Raw genomic sequence first — 23,225 nt, 5'->3', positions numbered from 1 at the left:
GCAGCCCCAGTGAGCTTTAAATGTAGCTACATGATTCTGGGCCAGTGGTTTAACCTCTCTGGGCTTGTTTCCACATCTGGATTGCATGTGAGGATTAAAAAAGAGGTCGTGCATTTAAAGGGCTTGATGAGCACCTGGCATTGAGGAAAGGCTCAAAAAATGTCAGCTACAGTCATCAGCGTCCTTTGCCAGCATCTAGTGGCTTTCCCACCACCCTCAGAATAAACTCCTGCCTCCTTGCCCAGACTTCCAGGCACGCTACACGCATACCTGTCTCGTCACCCACCCTCTGTCACCCTCCTTTATTCTGCTCCGGCCACACTGGCCTTTGCACTTGCTGTCCCTCTGCTTGGAATGCTTTTCCACCTGATCTTCTGCTAGCTCCTTGCCACGTTTGTCTCAGCTCCGATGGCACTTCCTCAGCCAGGACGTCCCTGCCTACCTAGCAGTTGCTCTCAATCCCATCAGCCCGGTTTATTTGCTTTATAGATCTTGTGACTATTTAATACTGGTTTACCCGAGCACTGGTTGATGGAGACATGGTCTGTCTCCACGAGAGCTGGGATCTGGTTCCCCACTTTTCCGCATACCTTGAACAGTGCCTGAGCGGAGGAGGTCCTGCCTATTTGCTGAGTGACTAAACTGGCTTGGAGCCCTCAGATGTGTCTTGGGGGGCGGGTGATTACCTGCAACCCCTGGATTCTTCAGCAACTCCTGCGTCTCCTTTGTCTCAGTCCAACTGACTCTAAACACAGCCCTGGGCTGGAGGACAAGATGTACTCACTGGCCTTGATTCCAGGGACTTGGCCTGTCAGCCCGACCTTCTCCATCACATGGGTTTCCCCTTTCTCCCAGAGCTTGCGCCCCCAATCCTCACACTTCAGTGATACTGGCAGGTGGGCAGCCCAGGAGGGTCGTTGGCAACCTTCCCGAGTCCTCAACACTTGACTTGAAGGATGGAGAGATCAGAAGCCCCAAGTCCCTTTCCACTTTCACTCCTGGCTTTGAAGAGGGAAGGAGGGACTTCCCAGCCCTCAAAGGGACAGGAAAGAAATGCTTTTCTAGCCTCTACTGTGCACCCAGCACAGCGATATTGTTAAACCGCGAGGAGAGCAAAGCATTAATTGCTTTGGAATCAGCCAGACCTGGTTCAAATCCTGCTTCTGTCATTTTCTAGAGCAGAGGTCGGAGAGCTGTTCCTGTAAAAAGTCAGATAAGATGGTACATATTTTAGGGTTTGCTGGCTCTGTGGTCTCTGTCACAGCTGTTCAAATTCTACCATTGCAGCTATAAACAAGACTTAAATGGACAGAGCGCTCGCTGGATTCGGCTGTAGTTTGCCAACCCCTGTTCTAGAGTAAACTGAAAAGTAAATCTCTTTAAGAGCCACAGTTCCCACATCTGTAAGGTGGGGATGATCTCGTACCTGCCTACTTCTCTGGGTGGTGGTGAGATTTTAAATAAAGTATACAGAGTGCCGGGGCGCCTGGGTGGCTCAGTCGGTTAAGCGGCTGACTCTTGATTTCGGCTCAGGTAATGATCTCAGGGTCTTGGGATCGAGGCCCACGTCTGGCTCTGCGCTCAGTGGGGAATCTACTTCAGGATTCTCTCTCTCTCTCCCTCTGCCCCTCGCCCACTCACTCTCTCTCTCTAAAATAAATAAATAGGTCTTTTTTTGTTTTTAAAGTATATGGGACACCTGGATGGCTCAGTCGGTTAAACGTCTGACTTCGGCTCAGGTCATGATCTCAGGGTCCTGGGATCGAGCCCCTCCTCAGGCTCCCTGCTGGGCCGGGAGGTTTGCTTGTCCCTCTGCCCCTCCCTGGCTCATGCGTGCACGCTCTCTCTCTCTCTCTCAAATTAAAAATAAAAAAATCTTTAAGAAAGAGTATATAAAGTGCTGAACCTAGTACTTGGCCCACTAAAGGGCTCAATAAATGTCTCTGGTTGTTATTATCAACCAGTTGTTCAACAAACAAAAAGTGCTTTCTAGATACTAACTCACTTAAAACTCATACCGTCCTCTAAGACAGGTATCATCATCCCATTTTACAGATGAGGAAATAGAGACCCAAAGAGGTTAAGGAACTTGCTCAAGTCAGTCTGGCTCCGGAGCCCTTGCTCTTAACCACGCCACTCAATTATGTCTCTTTTTAAATGACCCCATTTAATCCTCGCAGCAGTGCCTTGAGATAGCTATCGTTGCCCCTGTTTTGCAGACCGGCAGACTGAGGTAGAGCGGGAGGAAGTAACTGGTGCGAGTAAGTAAACACAGGCTCCACTGACCACAGGACACCAAGTTGGATTTCTGCCCAAGATGTCAATATGCGTAGCCTGGCTTCCCCCTCCCTCGCCCCATCTCCAGCTGTGTTTTCTTTGGATCCTTGTATGGCTTGGCGAAGCTGCATCAGCCCACCTCTCCTCCTGACCATTCTCCCGCCCCCGCCCCCAGGCGCATCCAAGCTGCCCCTCAGGAAGTGAGCCCCCTCCCTCTCCCTGCAGCGTATGGAGGGGCCTGTGCTGGTCCCCGTGGGTGTGCCTGGGAACGTGTGACAGGGGGAGGAGCTGGAATGAGGGAAGAGACATATGTGGGGGGCAGATGTCAGACCAGGAGACTCTGATCACATCTCCCCAAACAGGCAGAATGACCACACATGGCGGGGGCCAGACATTTACCAAATGGAGATAAGAGAAACACAGGACCGGGGCTTCCTGAGTTCAACCGGGGCAGAGCGGCTGACTGCCTTTCTGTGGCTTCTCAAGCTTGGACACTTGGCTTTTTGGTTTCTCCTTTTCTTTCCCGTTTTCTCCTTGAAGACCAGCTCCTTTCTCTGTGGATGGAGCCGGCCACGTGGCCCCTGAAAGATCTTCCAGGTTTCAAAATCAAGGACTCCAATGCTTCTCATGGGGTGTTGCTCCCCGGCTCCCGGGCCCTGTGCACCCCTGTCCCTGGTACATCTCCAGCAACTTGGCCTCGAGCAGCCTACTTGTCCTGACTTCTCTCCTCTTCTTCGCGTTCACTCCCCCTCCCAGCTTCCAGGCCTCTTGCAGCCTCTAGCTGACTCTGACTCATGGGGGCCTCTTTCGTGATGGTTCTCTAAACCTCCCGTCCCTGCTTTCGTTAGTGCTCAGCAAGGGGTTCCCAGCTGCTCACTGCTTTGAGGAAGGGGTGGAAGATGTGTTCAGTGCTGCCTAGATGTCTGGAGTTCATAAGCCAGAAATAGAAATTTCCAAGTAACTGAAGGGAGGGGGCTGCGAGCGGCAGTGACTTTTCCCTCTGATGATGAGGATGGGTCACCGTCTTCAGCCTATGCTTGTCTCTTTGCAGGCCTTTCCAAAGGGTGCAAGAAGCACCCCAACATTGCAGCATCCTGACTTTTTCCGAGATGCTCTGCTGCCGCAGTCTCTGAGGGCCCAACCTTCCCTCAGCCGGGAGCCAAGAGGACATCAACAGCCCTTCGGCCTCCCTCTCCGCTGCCACCCAGCTAGCGCTGTATTTCAGCACGATCCCCACTCTGGTACCAAATTCTGCTGCTCTCCCAGGCTTCTCATCTCAGATCACGGGCCCATGCTCACCCAGATGCTCGAAGCTCACCCAGAAGCAGGGGAGTTATCCTTGCATCTCGTACTTCCTGAAAGCTCATGTCAGCAGATCCTGCTGTCCCGAATTCCAGAAGGTGCTTCCCCCCCCCCCGCCCCCCACGCACACTTCTCCATTTGCACCAATGCTAGTCCGGGCTATTTTCTTCTTTTACCCGGACAGCTAGTCTCATGTCCCTGCCTCTAGCCATCTTGCACCACTACAGTGATGTTGAAAAAGTAGAAATGGTAGTATTTTACTACCCTATTCAAAACCCTCATTCACTCCCTATCACACACAAAATAAGACCTGGACTCGGGCCACGAGCCCGGAAGGACTCCAGGCCACCTAGCTCCTGCCTGCCTTCCATCCAACTATCTTCCACCACCGCCGGCCCACCAACTCACTCAGCCTCAAGCTTGCTGTTGACCCTTCCCTCCACCGGATGCACCTTTGCACACAGACTGCGTGGTTAGCTTCCTTCATTCACTCGCGTCTCTCGAGGACCCCTCCCCATCACCTCCTGTCACTCTGCTTCATTCTTTATTGGCTGTTTCTTCCAGCAGACTGTGAGCCCCATGGTGGCAGGAGCCTGACACTCATGGCTGTGTCCCCAGGGCCCAGCACAGGGTCCGGTACATAGAGAGTGGGTCGTTATTACCATCTACCGACCCTTCAAAAGGAGGAGATTTTTATCACGAACTGAGCAGTGCCGGCCTAATCCCCCCCTGAGCCTCTAAGCTCCCTATGCTTCCTGCTGGCACCACCCTTCTCCTTCCATCTTTCTGAGGTTATCTGGAGCTGGTCTGCAGCCAGGAATGCCATACTTTACTAATCTCTTAAGAGGCCTGAACAATCCCTAAAGTCACGGGCGGGGGGGGGGGGGTGCTCCCTCAAGATCTCTGCTGGCTGTGCAGAAATCAGGGCTCCCTGACCCAAGCCACTCCCAGGCCCTTTAACCTCATCTTCCAACAGGCCGGGCTGCTCTGGGACTTCATGTGCCTTCTTGGGAGGCAAGCGCCTCTGCTTCCTGGTGTGGGAGAGGCTGCTAGTCAGCCTGAGGTCCCTCTCACTGCCCCAGAGGCTGGAACTTCAGGCCTAAAGTGAGATCACTGGTTCTCAACCCTTCAGCACACTAGTAGCTTTTTAAATAGGGAGGGTTTTGCTTTTGCTTTGTTATGTTTTGAATACCTATGGCTGGTCCCAAACCCTGAGACTCTGATTTTTTTTTTTTTTAAGTAGGCTCCACACCCAGCATGGAGCCCAACGTGGGGCTTGAACTCACGACCCTGAGATCAAGACCTGAGCTGAGATCAAGAGTCGGACGCTTAACTGACTGAGCCACCCAGGTGCCCCTCTGATGATTTTTTTTTTAAGTCACCTCTGCACCCAACGTGGGGTTCAAGTCATGACCCTGACATCCAGAGTCGCACACCCTACAGACTGAGCCAGCCGGGCACCCCTCAAAACTCTGATTTAATTCGTTTGGGCTGAAGCCCAGGCATCGGTGGGTGTTTTTTAAAAAGTTCCTCAATAGGATATAATGAAAAAGATTGATAGTAACAAGCATTGGCAAGCACGTGGAGAAATGAGACCCTTCACGCGTTGCTGGTAGGGACGTAACATAGCACAGTGCTTTGTTAGTTTCTTATAAAGTTAAATACACATTTACTACATACACAGGGATTCCACGTCTAGGCGTCCACTCCGCAGATAGGAAAACAAACGTTCACACAAACACTTGCACGGGGATGTTCATGGCAGCACCATTCCTAACAGCCAAAAGGTGGAAACAACGCAAACGTCTAGGATGGTAAACAGACCCACAGAACGTGGCAGATCTGTGCATGGAGGACTCTTCGGCGGGAGAAGAGGCTGAACCACTGATCGGTGCCACAACATAGCTGAGTCTCAAAACCACGGCGCGAAGTGAAGGGGCTGAGGCCGAAACTTCCGTTTATGTGAAAGGTCCAGAAAAGGCAACTCTATAGAGAAAGAAAGCAGAGTAGTGGTTACCCGGGTCTGGGGTGTGGGAAGACGGGGTGAGGGCAAACAGTCACGAGAGCTCTTTTTTGGGGTGACGGAACTGTTCTAAAACTGAGTTGTGATGGCTGCACAGCTGTGTACGTTTACCCAAATCATTGAATTGTACATTTGAAACAGGTGACTCTGGCGGCAGATTAAAAATGATACCCCAAGTTTTTCCCGACAGGGTTGAGATCTCTGGGTTAGAAGCCAAGCGTCCTAGGAACCCCTCAGCCGGGATCCAGGCTCAGTTGGCGTGCTCCCCCTCCCCCCTCTCTAGGTCAAAGCTTCCTCTGATCTCAGATGTTCACAAAGCTGCCAGCTGTCACCCTGACTTCTTGTTTGGAGAAGTCGGGGACTTCATTTTGCAGAATCAGCTCATAGGAGTGTAAACATCCCAGTTCGTGGCCACTCTGCCCAAAGTAGTAAGAATGGGCATCAGAGGGGCGCCTGGGTGGCACAGCGGTTGAGTGTCTACCTTTGGCTCAGGGCGTGATCCCGGCGTTATGGGATCGAGCCCCACGTCGGGCTCCTCCGCTGGGAGCCTGCTTCTTCCTCTCCCACTCCCCCTGCTTGTGTTCCCTCTCTCGCTGGCTGTCTCTATCTCTGTCGAATAAATAAATGAAATCTTAAAAAAAAAAAAAAAAAAAGAATGGGCATCAGAAGGAATGGGTGGGGAGGGTGAAGGTGCCCCCCGCCCCTATCCTGAGATGACCCAGACACCACCTGGAGATGCCAGGTGTTCACCTAGAACAGGGACTGAATTTGGGGTCCAGGACCCTGGCTTGACCTGCACCTTCCCCGTTGCCTGGCAGTGCTCAGGCTGCCGAGCGCCCCCAACACGCCCTTGCCACCCCTCTAGGCCTCAGCACGGGCTGTATCCTTGCCCACCTGGAAAGTCCTATCCTTCCGGCCAGAGTCAGCTCATTGCCATCTCTTCTGAAGCCTTCTCTTTTGCAGGGCCACCTTCCTAGTCAGCCCAGCAGAACCCTTATGTCCCCGTAGCAGAGGGTTTATTTATGTGTCTGCCTCCTTTCCTCCTCTGTGAGCAGCCCGAGGACAAGGAGTCTGTCTGATTTATCTCTGGTTCTCAAGGTTCTGGGGCAGGCCCCACCACATACCGGGCCCAGCCGAAGGAAGAAAAGGAGGGGAGCGGGACACCACATCAGACACTTAAAGGACCAGGAAGACCAGAGGAAACGCCCCACTCCCCTCGTCTATTCTTGGCCTAAATGGCTTCTCTCATCTGGCCCCAGAATGTCCAGAGAGCCACTCCCAGTGGAAACCACAGTTTGGGGTGGAAGACTTTTCTTCTGCAGCTTCCCTGGGGCCAGGCCCACTGGCCTTGGAAACTGCCTTAGTGTTATTTAAACTGTGGAACAGAGGCTATGGGCAGCTCTGGCCGGACCTGGGTGGGGGCAGCCTGGATCGGGATCACGCTGGAGCCTCCCTTCCCGACCGCCAGGACCTCAGGGGTTGAGATGTGTGGTTCGCTCTCAGCAGCTTCCTGCTATAGTGGCAAAGAACAAGGGGGTAAAGGTATGTGGCAGCCGGAGCCTGTATGTTTATGTTTCTGCTTTCATATGGAGACTGGGCTTTGTCCTGAGTTGAGGCTGAGGTCCTCAGAGGCTCTGCCAGCAGGCTTCCAGCCAGGAATGGAGGAGCTCTGCTTATCTCAACCATCTCTCCCAACTCATGAGGTTTCTTACTTCGGAAAAGTTGGAGTGCTTGAAAGCCCCAGGATCTTTGCTTGACCTGCCCATCCCTATCTTGGGAGTTGAGGACTCGGAGCTGCTGGCAGGGACTCGGCCATGGCCGGCGCCTCATGCTTTTCTTGGCATCTCAAAGGGCGCTGCCTTGGTGTGCCCACCACAGAAACCAGAGCCTGGAATAGAAAGAGGGATACCTGGAAAAAGTCACCCAGGCTGCCACCCAGTGTGGTCTGTCCGTGGTCAACAAATATTTACAGAGGGTTAGGCACAGCACTGGGTATGGGGGCCACAGATGTGAACAAGCCCCAGCCCCGCCCTTAAGCAGTCCACTGAGCACAGAAGAGGGGGCCTGACCTAGCCTGGGTGAAGGTAAGTTCAGGGAAGGCTGCCTGGTGGAGGTGACATCTAAAGTAAGCCTTGAAGAGGGCGCCGGACGGCTCAGTCAGTTAAGCATCCGACTCTTGGTTTTGGCTCAGGTCATGATCTCAGGGTTGTGAGACCGAGCCCCACATCAGGCTCTGCGCTCAGCAGGGAGTCTGCTTGAGATTCTCTCTCCTTCTCCTTCTGCCCCTACCCCCTACCCCCCCAACTCTCAAATAAAAAATAAATAAAATTTTAAAGTAAGACTTGAAGGCTGAATGAGTCCAACTGGGGAGGAAGAGAGAGAGCAAACGGCATATGCAAGGCCCAAGGTCAAAGAGAACCTGGTATCTTCGGGGAAATGACACATAGTTCAAGATGGCTGGGGCCTGATGAAGGAGAGGCGGTTTGAAGGTCTGGATCATGAGTAACATGAATGTATGTAAAGTGCTTGGCACAGCCCATGCTAAATGCTCTGCCGTGGTAGCTCTCATTATAATTATGACCTTGTAAACCAACTTAAGGGTTTGGGACTTCACCCTGCAGTCAGTGGGGAGATATTCACGGATTTTTAAGCCCAGGGCGACTTGATCAGATTTGCCATACATATGACCAGATTTAAAGAAATCTCTGTGACTGCAGGGGGATTATGGACTAGGACAGAAGCAAGGCTGGAGGACAGGAAGAGCAGTTTGGAGACTGGACTTGCTATTCACTCCTTCATTCGAATATTTACAGAATCAATGGACTAACTCATTATTTATTTAAATATGATTATTTTGTTATTAATTATTATTATCCATAATAATTCAGGAAGGAGGTTAATAATAATAATAATAATTCAGGAGGGGCTTCAAATATCTCCCAACAGTGGAATCGATAAATATGCATTGGAAGACCGAATACAGCAATGAAAATGAACTATAGCTACATGCAACAACATAAATGGGTTTTGCAAGTGCAAGGCCGGGCCAAAGAAGGCCGGCACAGCGTAGGTCGGTATAGCTCCGTTTGTATACAGTTCAAGGAAAGAAACAATGAAACCACAGTGTTTAGGGATACATGCTTGAATAGTAAAACCATACAAGCAAAGAAGTGATCACAAAATTAGTGGTGACTACGCTGTGCTTGAGGTTACTTTGACCTGAGTGATGCTCACCTGGGTCTGCACTCTGTGACGGATCACAAAGGCTCACATTTCCATTTTGTGCACTTTTCTGGATCTGTGCTCTTCTTAATAGGAAGGAGGTTTCAAAAATAATGGGGCTTGCTCTACGGTAGTAGGAAAGGGGATGGGAAGAAGAGGCTGGTTTTGACTGTATGTGGAAAATAAGGAGAGGGGGATGTGAGGAGTGCATTGGGAGGAACCAGCCTGGGCGGGGGGCAGACGAAGGCGAAAAGCAGTATTTAACACTGTGAGTCTGAAGTGGAGCTGTCCGGGACCCGCTGTGTGAGTTCAGCCAAGTCACCTCCCTAAAGTCCAGACTCCCGTCCCCACAAGAGAGGGAAGCAGTGTGGTTTCCTGGTGTCAGCTTTGGGTTTTGATGCTGGGAACCCTGGTCTCAAGACCCCAGTTCTAATATTTCGTATTACTTCATACAATTACTTGACCCCTGACCCTTCCCCGCAGCCTCGGTTTACCCATGGGTCGACTTGAGATAATAATTTCTCCTCTCAGAGTTCTTGGAGAGGATTACATGGTAAAATAGGAAGAGGCACTCGGGATGGGAGCCTCTGAGCAACAACTGAAAAGATACTTTGAAAGCATAAGAGACGAACAGACCGCAGTGACTATATGGTGTTCACACTCCAGTGTAAGAACTAGCCGGGGAGCTCGCAAAACTGGGCATTCTGTAAGTCTGGAGTGACCATATAATTTATTGTCCAAACCAGGGCATTTTTGAGAAAGGAGGCAATATTACTAATTATGCCAGGACAGCAGACATAAAATCAAGACTGTCCTGGGGAGAGCAGAACATGTGGTCCCTGGTGTAGGTGTGAGGTGGGGACCAGGCACCTGATTTCCTATTAAGCTTCCCGAGTGAACAGAATACTCTGTGAGCGCAGGACTGGCTTCACCTACCTCATTGGGCAAGTGTATTTTTGGAGGGCTCGAATCTCCGTGGAGCGATCCTCATAACCCTGCGAGGCGGTACTAGCTAACGTTTACTAAATGCCAGGTACCACATGTGCTGAGTACTTCACAGGCGTCATCCAGTTAATTCTCACCAAACCTTTAGGAGGCAGGCGGACTTAGCTTCCATTAGAGGAAACTAAAGCTTAAAGAGGTGGAAAAACTTCCTCAAGGCCACACACCTGGGATGGAGGCGCAGGGTTCGAAACCGAGCCGGACTGATGAATACCCTAGTTCGTACGGCTGCCTCCGGCTTTGTTGACACTCCCCCAAGCCCAGCCGGCTGCACGGGGCCAGGCACCACGGACGGCGGAGGCTGCTGCCCAGCTCGGGTACCTGCAACCTCTGGCTCCGCTCGGGAAGCGCCAGGCCAACAGCAGGTGGCAACCTTGCGTTCCTCTCAAGCTACTGTGGAGTCCATCGGTTTCCTAAGGCTGCACGAGGGAGGTGGAGCTAGCGAGCCGGCCCGCCCCCACCCAAGAAGCCGGCGGGGAGCCTGCAGTGGGGCACCTAGCAACGGCATCTCCTGCTGTGGCTAACCTTTGTGGCCGGTCTGAGCGCTCAGTGGGGCTTAGCACCGCAACTAGTAGCCATAGGTACGTCAGTGCTGGGAGAGCCCCTCTGATGCATTTAGTTAATGATTTCCTAAATTTGCCAAAGCCCTTTTTTATGTCTCCCACGCTGTTTTGAGTTTCTTCTACTCACGAGCACTTGTAACTTATGTAGCCCCACAGTGGGGGAAGGTTCGATTTGCATGCATCCTGGATATGGAAAATGGCCGGAAAACATTCCTGACAGAGGCCCAGACAGGGCAAGCGACTGGACGTTTAAGTGGAAGAGCCCCGCCGGAGCTAGGACCCAGGTCCCTGCTACGCCCAGAGCGGCGTCACCACAACTCCGCCCCCGGGTCGGCGCCTTTGCCGAGCGCCGCAGGTTCCCAGCCCGCCCCGCGCCACCCGGTGCGCACTCTCAGTCCGGCCCAGGCGGTGCACCTCCCACCCAGGTTCTCCAGCCCCGGCGGCTGTGCTCGCGGGGGGGGGGGGGGGGGGAAACTGAGGCAGGGAGCGTGCTTGTGAGCTCGTTCCTTCCTTAGTCCACACCCCCACAAACTGCGAAGCTCCCGTGCCCTCCTGAGACCCGCAAGGAGCAACAGAGAAGGACGGAAGGGGAGGGGGCCGAAAGCAAGCAGGGTCTGTGGAGTCGGCCGGTCCTGCCACACTCAAGATGGCGGCTCGGCAGCGGCGAGGTCCCTCAGAGGCGGTACCAGCGCATGCGCAGCGCGGAGTCCCGGCCCGGGACACAAGATGGCGGCAGCGGCGCTGGGGAGGGCGAGGCGGAGGCGGCAAAACAGGAGGTCGAGCAGAACGTGTAGCCGCGTCCCCTCGAGTCCGCTCCGGGCAGGTAAGAGCCCCAGGAAGCCATGGTCCCGCCGCGAGCCGCTCCGGGGTCCGGGGATCCGAAGCCGGGCAGCGCTGCCCCTCCGGCGCTTTCCGCTCGGGGCCACCGCTTGCCCTGTCTCTGCCGCCGCCGCCATCTTAGGCCCGCGGGTGGGCGGCCGGGCCGGTGGCTTGGGTGAGGGAGGTGGGCCCGGAGAGCGCGGGCGGAGCGGCCTCTAGGGCCCCTCCGCTGCTGCCGCCGCCACCGCCTTTGTGTCGGGCTCCGACTCTGAGTCGCCTCAGCCCGGGGGCGGGAGCGCGCGGTGGGGCGGGGGGCGGAGCCCGGGAGATGGGCCGGCGCGCGCGCGCCAAACAGCCCGCCCCCGCTGGGGTTGGGGGGAGGGGAAGGTGTGCGCGCGCTCGGGTGGGGGAGCTCCCTCCTTGAGCGGCCCCCGCGCCTGCGCATTTTGCAAGCCCTTTGACTCCGCCCTCCTGATTCAGAGGTTTCTGATTGGTGCATTACTGAGATGGTCCCGCCCCATCTTTCTCCAATCCCGTAACCGGGTTCTTTTCCTTCTGGTGGGTTCCTCGGGTTGCGCAGATACAGTTGTTTATTAAGCTGGTCGGCGCTGTCAGACTGCGGTATGCGCGGGGGCCGGGGAGCCTTTGGATAAATAAAAACATTATCTTAATAATAGAGTTATTTCTTACTCAAAGCGTACAATACGCTAGGCTCTACGTATAGAGACTGCAGAGGTCGAATGATTCCTGTTTGTAAGTCGGAAAGCGGCAGAAGGACCTGGACCTCGGGTCTGCCCAAACCCAGAGCGGGTTCTTCGGCCGCCGACCTGCTGCTTCCAAATCACCTGGGAAATTAAGAGAACTCTTTTAATCGTAAAAAATTGGTAAAGGTTTGAAGCGGTGTAAAAGTTGTCATCCCGTTTCCCAGTCCCACCTTTTGGGGTGCGTTTAAAAAGTACAAATTGTTGTGTATTTCCCCTCCCCATTCCTGACTCCTAGGACGTGAAGTGAGGGACAGGAATCTGAATTGTTTGACAAGCCCTCGTGATGCACAGTCGGCTTTGAAAACACTGCAGTGTCCCCATTTGGCCACTAAGCTGTGCTGTTCTTGCTGCCTCTGCGTAGTTCAGCTACGTGGTGCATCAGTGTCACACGATATTTGTTGGGGAAACTGTCAATAAAGATGAACGTGCTGTGTTACATAATGCATTGCATGTATGATTATTGTGGTTTTAAAAGATTGATTCAACGAAGTGTGTTTTTCGATCACTGTGGGTGGCTGGGGAGCGTGCCCTGGAGCTGTGATATGTACAGTTGGCCCTTGAACAACACCGCGGTTAGGGGCACCGGTCCCGGCACAATTGGAAATCCCAGTAGAACTTTCAACTCCGCTCAGCTTTACTAATAGCCTGCTGTTGACTGGAAGCCTTACTGGTAACATAGTGGATGAACATGGGTTTTGCATATTATGTGTATTATACAGTGTATTGTTACAATAAAGTCAGATAGCGAAAAGAAAATGTTACTAAGGAAATCATAAGCAAGTGTAAATACGTTTATAATAGCACATTGTATTGAAAAAACTGCCTGTAAGTGGACCCACGCGGGTCAGACCTGTGTTGTTCAAGGACCAAATGGTATGTTCACTTTTCTCTTGTCTTAGGGCTATTTTGGTTGATAGGAGCAGCTACACAATTTGTGGGGTCCAGTGCGCAAAATGAAAACACGGCCCACTTATTAAAAATTTATTAAAAACTTCGAGACAGCAATCGTAGAGCATGAAACCAGGCTTAGGCCCCTCCTCAACATGGGGCCTGTGTGACTGCAGGCTGCAAGTCCATGAAGGTGAACCTTATGGTTTGCAAAGTTTGAGAAGTATCATTTTCGTCCCTTAAATCCCCAGGTCTCCCACAGTGTCCCCCGCCCTGTCCTGGGGGCTCCTGACGTGCTCTGTGTCGCTGCCCTCTTGCTGTTGTCCCTGCACTGCAGCATTTCACAGGTCCGTGACTCTCTCTTCTTCTGTTTGCTCTGCAGTTGCTGATGCAAGGAATTCCCTGGGCCCCCGTCCACTCTACTGCTGACCAGCCTACCCACCTGTGCTGAGCCTTCCTGCAGCCCCCCTGCCGCTGTGGGACCCTGTGACGTGGGGGTCCATCCGGTTGGAGAAGAAAACCCTCTCATGCTAGCGTTGCAGACCCCAGAGGGTGAGAAAAAGAGGGACCTTTTTCAGGCTTGAGACGTATGGGCTCAGCCCCAAGGCACCGGGAATCCCTCCTCCCCAGAGAATCAAGCTTTTTCTCCCCTCGGTTAGTGGTTCCGAACCTTTCTGTTATCACGGCCCCCTTTGGTTGTATGTATGTTCTCTTGCTCTGTGCATTTTTTACTACCAAACTGTACCAACAAAGTAACCGTTCACTTTTCCCTTTCCAAATTAATGAAGACATCTATGACTGAGTGTACAAATAAAATTAATGTCCCAGTGATTCCTATGATGTTGTCAACAGCCAATCCGAGCTTCTGATCATCATGAGATAATCAGTGTGACCACAATGAATTGATAAAATTTCAGCAAGCAAAGATAACTGATGTTTCAACATGCCTTTGTGCTCTTTTTGTGGGTAAATGATTTCTTTGGGTGCTGTGACATATTGAGAACAACTTTGGGATCACCCGTCCAATCTCGGTTGGGCCCCTAGGAGTGAACAGCCAGGTCGGGAATCACTGGCCATCGAGGCTTGTGCTGGATGTGTTTTGGGTGGGGGTCATGGGGAATACAAATCTGAAGGAGCTGACCTGCTTCCTGGTACTTAAAGTACATTTTCACCTGAGGATTAGGAAGGACTGAATTAGATATTTCTTCTCAGTCCTGCTGGTTTCTTTAGCAACAAATTGTTTCCTGTCCTGAAGCACAGAATGAGGCAGCCACTTAGATGCCATGTCCCCTCTGGGCCGCACTCTGTTCCAGTTAGGTTTTATTGGATAGGGACAGGAAAGAGGAGGATTTACTGTTCTTTTTTGTGGGAATAGCTTCTCAAGGGCAGACCCTATTCTGTCTTCTCTGCCACTCCGTGCTTTGTAAATATTTGTGGATTGAATAGAGTTCCTATTGGGTCCAGGTACCCTGCTGAGCACTGGGGAGATGAACTGGACTCAGTTCTTCTGACCGTCTGATGGGTAGACAAACCCAGCTGATAGGACTGAGTGCCACAGTGGAGGTTTTCTTGGCCCTGCGGAGGGGCTCTGACCACCTCCCTTGGGGGTGGGGGGTGGGGGGTGGAGTCCAGGAACGCTTCCTGGAGCATGTAAATGTCCTGACAAGCGAGGCTGAGAAATGGGGAGAGTATGTCGGGCAGAAGGAGCAACAGGAGTGCACCCATTTTACAGTAGAGGAAACTGCGACTTAGATCCCAGGTTCCTCTGGTACCACACTGGCCCTCCAGGGACAGGACTAGATTGATTTCTTCATGTTTCCAAGTGGTCAATGGAGCCCTCAGTGGATTGTAATTGGTGGGTGAGGGGTGGAGCTGACCTCCATGCCCTGCTGGACTGACACCCTTCGGTCCTCTGTGTGGCAGGTCCGGTGTGGGTGCTGAGATGGCCAATGAGAATCACGGCAGTCCCCGGGAGGAAGCGTCCCTGCTGAGTCACTCCCCGGGCACCTCCAATCAGAGCCAGCCCTGTTCTCCAAAGCCCATCCGCCTGGTGCAGGACCTCCCAGGTACTGGCGAGGGGCAGGGTAGGGTGGCGGGTAGGAAGGATGCCTCAGGAGCAGCCCTGACCCCGGCTGGGTTCCATGCTTGTTTGCAGAGGAGCTGGTGCATGCGGGCTGGGAGAAGTGCTGGAGCCGGAGGGAGAACCGTCCCTACTACTTCAACCGATTCACCAACCAGTCCCTGTGGGAGATGCCTGTGCTGGGCCAGCATGACGTGATCGTGAGTGCCAGCCCAGGGCAGGGCTCCAGAGCAGCTTCTAGCATCTGGGCCTTCCCCAAATCTATCTCGAGCAGCTATTATGCACCTAACTCCGTTTCGGGACCTGGGGATACAGTGACATGCACATGGAACCTACACTCGAATAGGAGAGATTGACACGTAAAGAGATGATTGTAATTGTGATACTGAATTTGAACTCCCTGTTGGGTACTGTGCCTGTGGTGCAGTTGTGAGCAACTGGTTCTGCCCTTGTACTCTCGGGGGGCCCGCAGTCTACTGAGGAGCCCGCAGGATCGCAGTGTGGCACGTGCATGAAGACTAGTGTTAGGCTACACCAGGGACCCTGGTCCACTCGCAGGGAGGGAACAGGGAATGCTTCTCCTTGAATTAGCATTTAAGGTGACAAAGTTAGTGAAGTGAAAGTTGTCAGAGGGGAGAAGCGGGTTCTAGGAACGGAAGTGTCCATGTGAGGGCTGCCGTCTGGCAGGAACAGGGGCTTTTCGATCCTTATCAGGTGGGGTGACTTTTCTCACTGGGCATAATCAAGCCAGTTGACACCTCCATTTTGCAGATGAAGACACTGAGGGTCAGAGATGGGAAAGGACTGGCCTAAGACCTCGAGCCAGTAAGCGGCAGAGCTGAACTCGAACCCGATGTGATTTAAGGGCCACCCTGCCTACCATCCCTCATTCTCGGGGTCACCAAAGGAATTTCATCCACAGGGCTTGAGTTTTTTCCTTTATTCCTCTCATTCTCATGTTTAAGGAGGAGAAATTAACATGTACAGAGGGTTCCTCTCGTGCCAGATGTCCTATTAAACTGGTCATATTCATGGACTCATTGAATCATCTTCCCCACAGGAGGTTGGGTCTGTTTAGCATGGCCATTTTGAAGGCGAGGAAATTAGGAAGGGATGGCGCTCTCCCAAGGTCACACGGTTGCAAGAGGCAGGCAGGAGTGGAGCCCAACGTTCTTTCTGCATCCCAGCCCCCTTTGCTCTTTTCAGAGCAGTGGGAGCAGGGGGCAGGAGGGCGTCAGGATTTCATATTACTGGGACTCCTAAGCCACTGCCTCCCATTGCAACTCTGCTGGTTTCCCTCCACCAGTCGGACCCTTTGGGGCTGAATGCGACCCCACTGCCCCAAGACTCAAGCTTGGTGGAAACCCCCCCGGCCGAGAACAAGCCCCGAAAGCGGCAGCTCTCGGAAGAGCAGCCAAGCGGCAATGGTGTGAAGAAGCCCAAGGTGAGTGTCTGCGGGCTGTGAGGACGTGGCTGGTAAGCGGCTGCCCCAGGTGGGCAGCCAGCAGGTTCCCGGCAAGGGCTGGGCAGTGGCAGGTTGGTCAGGAGGGGGCCTGGGGCACAGCTCCCCAGCTGCGCTGGTGCAGTAGCCGTAGGCCAGCTCTCCTGACCCTGGTGTCTTTTGCTTTTTTCTCTAGATTGAAATCCCCGTGACACCCACAGGCCCATCGGTGCCTAGCTCCCCCAGTATCCCAGGAACCCCAACGCTGAAGATGTGGGGGACATCCCCTGAAGATAAACAGCAGGCAACTCTCCTCCGACCCACTGAGTGAGTCCCCCGCTGATTGGCTTTGGGCCATCCATCATTGATGCCGCCCGGGACCGTGGGGTGCGGTGGCAGGCCGGGCACGCATCCTCCCTTTCCTCTACTTTCCTCTTTGCTCCTTTTTGTGCCCCAAGGGTGTACTGGGATCTGGACATCCAGACCAATGCTGTCATCAAGCACCGGGGCCCTTCAGAGGTGCTGCCCCCACACCCCGAGGTGGAGCTGCTTCGCTCCCAGCTCATCCTCAAGCTCCGGCAGCACTACCGGGAGCTGTGCCAGCAGCGAGAGGGTAACTGCCTCCAGGGCCTCGGGACCCTTGTTTCCACCCCTCTTCCCCCCAGCCAGGAGCTGGGCTGGAGCGGCTGGGCGGGGGAATGGCGCAGTGGAGCCTAGTGGTTGAGAGCGTGGGCTGTGCAGGGCGCAGGCCTGCTGGAGCCGAGCTCTGCTAACTGCTCACAGGAAGGCTGGCATCAGTAACCGCAAAAGCCATCATTCACACTTCCAGAATGCTTACTGTTTGTCAGGTACGCGTGAGGCCTTTTTGTGTGTCTGTAAGCGGGCAGAAAAACACAAGTACCTGTACCTCGCGGCATTGCTGCTCCGAGGAGGAAGTGGGAGTCCTCAGGAGGCTGCGGCTTTTATTCCTTAGCAAAGAAGCCTGCTGAACTTTGCTAAAATGTAGTGTTTCTCTTTTCCCCTAAGTAACGTTTACGGACACTCTGTAGAAAACTGGAGATTCTCAGAGTCTTCCTGGGGAGATGCTGCCTAGGGGAGGTGCTCCTCACAGAGCGGGCTGTGCCGTTTACAGCGGCCCGCCCGGTGCCTGCACACCTCCCGTGTGCCGGGCCTGCGGGGAGGCGGCTGAGCCAGACCTTCACCGGCTCGTCTGTCCTGCAGGCATCGAGCCCCCTCGAGAATCTTTCAACCGCTGGATGCTGGAGCGCAAGGTTGTGGATAAAGGCTCTGACCCCCTGTTGCCGAGCAACTGTGAACCGGTCGTGTCACCTTCCATGTTTCGTGAAATCATGAATGACATTCCCATCAGGTACAGGCCCACAGCTGGGGCCAACCCCGGTGGGGTGGGGGTGGGGGGCTGGGTGTGTGTGGCCAGTCCTTTAGAGAAGGCCTCACATCCGCCTGCTCCCTGTCCCAGGTTATCCCGAATCAAGTTCCGGGAGGAAGCCAAGCGCCTGCTCTTTAAATACGCAGAAGCTGCGAGGCGGCTTATTGAATCCAGGTTTGCTCTCTCCTGCCCGCCACAGGCTGGGTGGGTGATCAGGGTGGGGAGGTCCTGGGTTCTCTGGCCCATCTCATGGGGCTCAGTCATGGCTCTTGGTGGCAGGAGGAGGGTCGGCTCCCAAAGGCAGCCCAAGGACTGTGAGGGAAGCCTTGATGGCCAAATGTCAGTGCAGGTGGGGTAGGGGGAGCAAGTGTGGAGCAAATACCCGACCGCTGGCTCCATTACGCGCCCTCAACCGGCAGGAGTGCGTCCCCCGACAGCAGGAAGGTGGTCAAATGGAACGTGGAGGACACCTTCAGCTGGCTGCGGAAGGACCACTCGGCCTCCAAGGAGGACTACATGGTGAGTGGCCCCGGGTGAGGAGGCCGGCGGAAAGGCTCTGTGGCTCCTTCCTCCAGCTGCCTGCCTAGGCCGCCCGTTGTGCCCACGGCAGCCCGTTGTGCTGTTCAGCAGACCTCTGATGCTCATCGGTCCCCCAACTTCCGCCCGTAGAGAGGTTTGTCCAGGCTCCTGGCTCCGTCCTAAAGACAGTCTCCATTAAGGTTCTTAATGGAATCCTGTGCTTGGCCACACACCTTAAGTAACTGCCTTTTCAACGTAATGGATGTCAGACATCTCCCTTGAATAGACTTTTGGACACAGGTGGACAAACTGCCTTTGCTCGGGTGTGTGCGCTCAGCACAGTGAAGAGTGGGCCCCGGATTCGGTGCCCTGCATTGCTGTGTCCACAGCGATTGTTTTCTGGCCCAGACCCGCCACTTCTGACTCCCCACCAGCACTAGCAATGGGCTTTCTTTTCAGGACCATTTTTCACAAGAGACAAGGTTTCGCACTTCATGATAGTAACTGTACTTGACACGTAGAGTGACAAAGGTAGGTGTACTCACTAGCCAGAGTGACTCATTTTCACTCATCACTTTCACACGTGATTCAGCAAAACGACAAATGCTTAAAGCCTCATCAGTTGCTAAAAGCTCAGATTTCAAATCTGCAGTGACCAAGGACCCCATTTTGTAATGGTCTCTTCCCCCGGTAGATGGCGGATGCTTTATAAGCGGGGACTGTGCCTGGTTTGTCTGTGTCCCCAGCAGTTATGGGATCTGGTGCAGTGTAAGCCCCACTGTAGGTGCTGGCATTTATTGGACACTTGCTTTATGCCAGGGGCCTGGTTAAGCCCGTAATGGGAATGATCCCATTTCATACTCAAACTGCCTTATGCGGTGAGTATTTTGTGTTCCCTTAACAGTTGAGGAATAAGATTCAGAGATGCCAAGGGACTGGTCCAAGGGACACAGCTAGTTGAGTAGCAGAGCTGGTTTCAAAACGAGGACTGCTGGCACCCACCAGCCCTCCCCCACCAGCCCCCTAGAGCCCTGATCAGGAGTGTCTCCTCCAGGACCGCCTGGAGCACCTACGGAGGCAGTGCGGCCCCCACGTGTCAGCCGCAGCTAAGGACTCCGTGGAGGGCATCTGTAGTAAGATCTACCACATCTCCCTGGAGTATGTCAAGCGGATCCGTGAGAAGCACCTTGCCATCCTCAAGGAAAACAACATCCCAGGTAGGGAGCCAGCGGTGAGGCTGTCAACTCTGTTTCCTGGGCCCTGACTGAAGGGACAGGCAAGGCTGAGCCTCCAGGCCACAGGCTGGTTTGGGGAAGCCCATTTCCCCCAGCAACGTCTGAGGCAGGACCTGCTGTCCTTGGGCTCAGGGGTTTCACCCTCCTGTAGGAACTGGAGAAGGGCTGGGGAAAGGGGGAGCCAGAAGGTGGTGAAGACAGGCCGGGGGTAGGCAGTGAGGTGGACTTGTGTTTACATCTCTGCCAGCCCCAGGCTCCCCACACCGCGGTCTAGTGCCTGGCTACAGGCCCCTATGTGAACTCGGGGGTAACTAAGAGTGCTTGGCCCAGAAAGCTCCCTAAGTAAGGTATCGTAATCCCTAGGAGAGCAATGTAGTTCTCCTACTCCTGTCTGGCAAACTGGGGGCCTGTGTCAGTACAGAGCACGTTGACCCAAGCCACCATCTCTTGCCCCTGCCAACTGCTTGGCTGTTAACGTTGTTACCAAACCGTCTGAGCTGCCTTCTGCTCCTCTGCGGGACGAGACTTACCTCCCCTGGTTACTGGGACACGCATGGGACGCACCCAGCACGCAGTAGGCACTGAGGCTGTCGGGGTGAGAATTAGCAGAGCTGGGGCAGGCGGCCCCTCACTGCTCTCCCTGCCTGCAGAGGAGGTGGAGGCCCCAGAAGTGGAGCCCCGCCTGGTGTACTGTTACCCAGTGCGGCTGGCCGTGTCTGCACCCCCCATGCCCAGCGTGGAGATGCATATGGAGAATAATGTGGTCTGCATCCGGTATAAGGGAGAGATGGTCAAGGTCAGCCGCAACTACTTCAGCAAGCTGGTAAGAGCTGGGGCGAAGGGGAGGCAGGTCCCCAGAGGGGAGGAGGGAGGGCTGACTCCTTCTGGAGCCCGGGTCCTCAGCGGGAGGCCTGACTCCTTCTGGAGCCCGGGTCCTCAGCGGGAGGCCTGACTCCTTCTGGAGCCCGGGTCCTCAGCGGGAGGCCAGTGATGAGGGAGGGAGGGAGGGAGGGAGCGCTGTTGAAGGCCATTGCTCTCTGTCCCACAGTGGCTGCTTTACCGCTACAGCTGCATTGACGACTCTGCCTTTGAGAGGTTCCTGCCCCGAGTCTGGTGTCTCCTCCGACGGTACCAGGTACAGGCCTGGGGCAGCAGGGGAGGGCTCCTCTAGAGGGCGGGGGAGGGCTGAGCCCCGGAGGCTGACGGTGGCCACTGTGCAGATGATGTTTGGCGTGGGCCTCTACGAGGGGACAGGCCTGCAGGGATCGCTGCCCGTGCACGTCTTTGAGGCCCTCCACCGGCTCTTCGGCGTCAGCTTTGAGTGCTTCGCCTCGCCCCTCAACTGCTACTTCCGTCAGTACTGCTCTGCCTTCCCGGACACAGACGGCTACTTCGGCTCCCGCGGGTGAGAGCCGGGGGCTCTTGGGCCCTTCTGCTCAGGCCCAGGAAGGGCTCCTCTACAGCAGAGATCCCACCTGGGCCGGCTACTTCCTAATGCTTCAGGGTTTGGGAACTGGGCAGTGTTGGGTGTAGTCCTGCCTTCACGCCTTGCTAGCTGTGTGACCTTGGGCTGGTCACTGTACTTCCAGGAACCTGTGATAGCCCCTAACCCTGCCTGTGGGTTTCTCGGTGAATTAGCCCAGGTTGGGGTAGGAGCACATGGTCCAGGCACTGAGGGCACGGGAAGTGGTAATTCAGTTGTCCGAGACCTTACAGACTAACGCGCGAGAGTGGAGGGGAGTGAGCACGGGTGAAAGGAGGAGACACAGCTTCCAGTTGGAAGACAGGCCTGGGCCAACAAGAGGGAAGGCTCAGCAGCCGGGGAACTCCTGGCTGGGGCTTGGCCGTGGTGGCCGCGGAGTCCGAACTGGGTTTGAGCCCTAGCCCTTCCACTAAGTGGCTTGGTGGGCAAGTCACTGAGCCTCTCCATCCTCAGCCTTCAATGGAGTTGGCCACGCCTCGTCCCAGGATGAATGAAGGGTGAATGTTGGCCTATGGCCTGACCAGGGCCCATCCCTTCAACAGCTTGGGGGCGGCATCTCTTTGTGGTGGAGGGCCTGGGTCCTGGTAGGACTTAGAATGCTCACCTCTGTCCCCAGGCCCTGCCTGGATTTCTCCCCGCTGAGTGGTTCCTTTGAGGCCAACCCTCCGTTCTGCGAGGAGCTCATGGATGCCATGGTCTCTCACTTCGAGGTGGGTGTGCTGCTGCGAGTGGGGGTGGGGGTGGCAAGCAAGATTGCCAGCCACCTGGAGGGCAGTCTTTGATGTCCCCGTGCCCCCTCCCATAGAAACTGCTCGAGAGCTCACCAGAGCCCCTGTCCTTCATCGTGTTCATCCCCGAGTGGCGAGAACCCCCCACGCCGGCGCTCACCCGCATGGAGCAGAGCCGCTTCAAACGCCACCAGCTGGTCCTGCCTGCCTTCGAACACGAGTACCGCAGTGGCTCCCAGCATGTCTGCAAGAAGTGGGTGCCCGGGGAGGGCGGGGGGAGGGGGACGGGGGGGTGGAGGGGGATGGGGGGGTGGAGGAGGAGGGCCAGGCTGATCACACCAGGCCAAGCCCCACCCTGAACTGCTCCTTCGTCCACAGGGAAGAAATGCACTACAAGGCCGTCCACAACACGGCCGTGCTCTTCCTACAGAACGACCCTGGCTTTGCCAAGTGGGGGCCGACGCCTGAGCGGCTGCAGGAGCTGAGTACAGCCTACCGGCAGTCAGGCCGCAGCCATGGCTCCGGCTCCTCCTCCTCTTCCTCGGAGAACAAGGACCGGGACTCGGGCCGCGAACAGGGCCCTAGCCGCGAGCCTCACCCCACTTAACACATCTTGCGGGGAGGAGGAGCCCCAGGGTGCTGGTATGGACTGCTGGGACTCAGGCCTCTTGGGGCTGAGCAGACCCCAGGACCCTCCCCCTGAGGTGGCAGCAGGACTCAGGCTGCCAGTGTCATAGGAAGATTATGGCTCTGCCAGGGCTCCCCCTCCCTGCCCGATCCCCCAACTCCTCACCTCAAACTCAGTCCAACTCCCGTGTAAATAGGTCCTATCCCTTCCCTTCCTCCCCCCCAATCCCTACCATCTTATCGCCATCTTGTTTCATTTGTAAAAGGAAATACAGAAACCCCCCTAAGAATGTGTGAGGGTCTTGAGGGCAGAGAAGGCGGAGAACCTGGAGCTAGTCCTGGAACCACACCCTCTATATCCAGGCTCACCTTCTTATGACCCCCTGGGCCTTCACACCCCAGCCCAGGGCTCCAGTGTCTAACTTCTTGCCCTGCTGGCCCCATAACTGGGTCTCTGGTGGCCTCTGCCTGTGTCTAGCCAGTCTGGAGTCCAGAGTCCTGTGTTGTCTTATCTGCAGACCCCAGACTCCCACAGCCAGGCCTGTACTCCTACCTCCAGGGGGCAGAGGACTGGGGGCTGTGCCCAGGCAGAGAGCTAGACTCCTGCTTGACCTGGAGCGGCCACAGGGAGGGAGCAGCCAGCTAGGATTCAGTCTGGGGTCAGTAGGAGGAGCAGCTCTAAGCCACCATGGGTTTTGGGATATGGTCTCCATGCCAATAGCTGCTGACAGTGCGACCCTCTGAGGATCTCTAGGCATGGAACAGATGTTCTTCTGGGGCCCAGGAGAGGGGGAGGAAGTCTGAAGGTGCTCAAGGGGGTTCTTACCAGTCAGCCATCTCTCCCAGTATCAGGCCTCTGCCCTAC

General features: G+C 54.9%; 1 protein-coding gene across 2 annotated transcripts; it reads left to right on the top strand.

Moving 5' to 3' along the window:
- Nucleotides 1-10,716: 10,716 nt before the first annotated feature.
- PCIF1 (phosphorylated CTD interacting factor 1) lies at nucleotides 10,717-22,647 on the top strand. Of its 2 annotated transcripts, XM_026503634.3 has the most exons (17): nucleotides 10,734-11,212; nucleotides 13,243-13,412; nucleotides 14,784-14,926; nucleotides 15,016-15,140; nucleotides 16,247-16,384; nucleotides 16,578-16,708; nucleotides 16,840-16,994; nucleotides 17,603-17,750; nucleotides 17,859-17,942; nucleotides 18,188-18,287; nucleotides 19,342-19,504; nucleotides 20,173-20,345; nucleotides 20,571-20,657; nucleotides 20,743-20,927; nucleotides 21,622-21,715; nucleotides 21,811-21,986; nucleotides 22,112-22,647. In XM_026503634.3, exons 3-17 carry the CDS (start codon nucleotides 14,803-14,805, stop codon nucleotides 22,338-22,340), a joined length of 2,112 nt encoding a protein of 703 aa, XP_026359419.1. In that variant the 5' UTR covers nucleotides 10,734-11,212; nucleotides 13,243-13,412; nucleotides 14,784-14,802; the 3' UTR covers nucleotides 22,341-22,647. The 2 variants fall into 2 exon arrangements, with proteins under 2 accessions (XP_048078226.1, XP_026359419.1); XM_048222269.2 differs by having other exon boundaries at nucleotides 10,717-11,212; nucleotides 13,243-14,926.
- The last annotated feature ends 578 nt before the right edge of the window (nucleotides 22,648-23,225 follow it).

This window comes from Ursus arctos, unplaced genomic scaffold, assembly GCF_023065955.2.
Source record: "Ursus arctos isolate Adak ecotype North America unplaced genomic scaffold, UrsArc2.0 scaffold_16, whole genome shotgun sequence".
NCBI classification, from domain to species: Eukaryota; Metazoa; Chordata; class Mammalia; order Carnivora; family Ursidae; genus Ursus; species Ursus arctos.
This window is presented reverse-complemented; position numbering and strand designations above follow the sequence as displayed.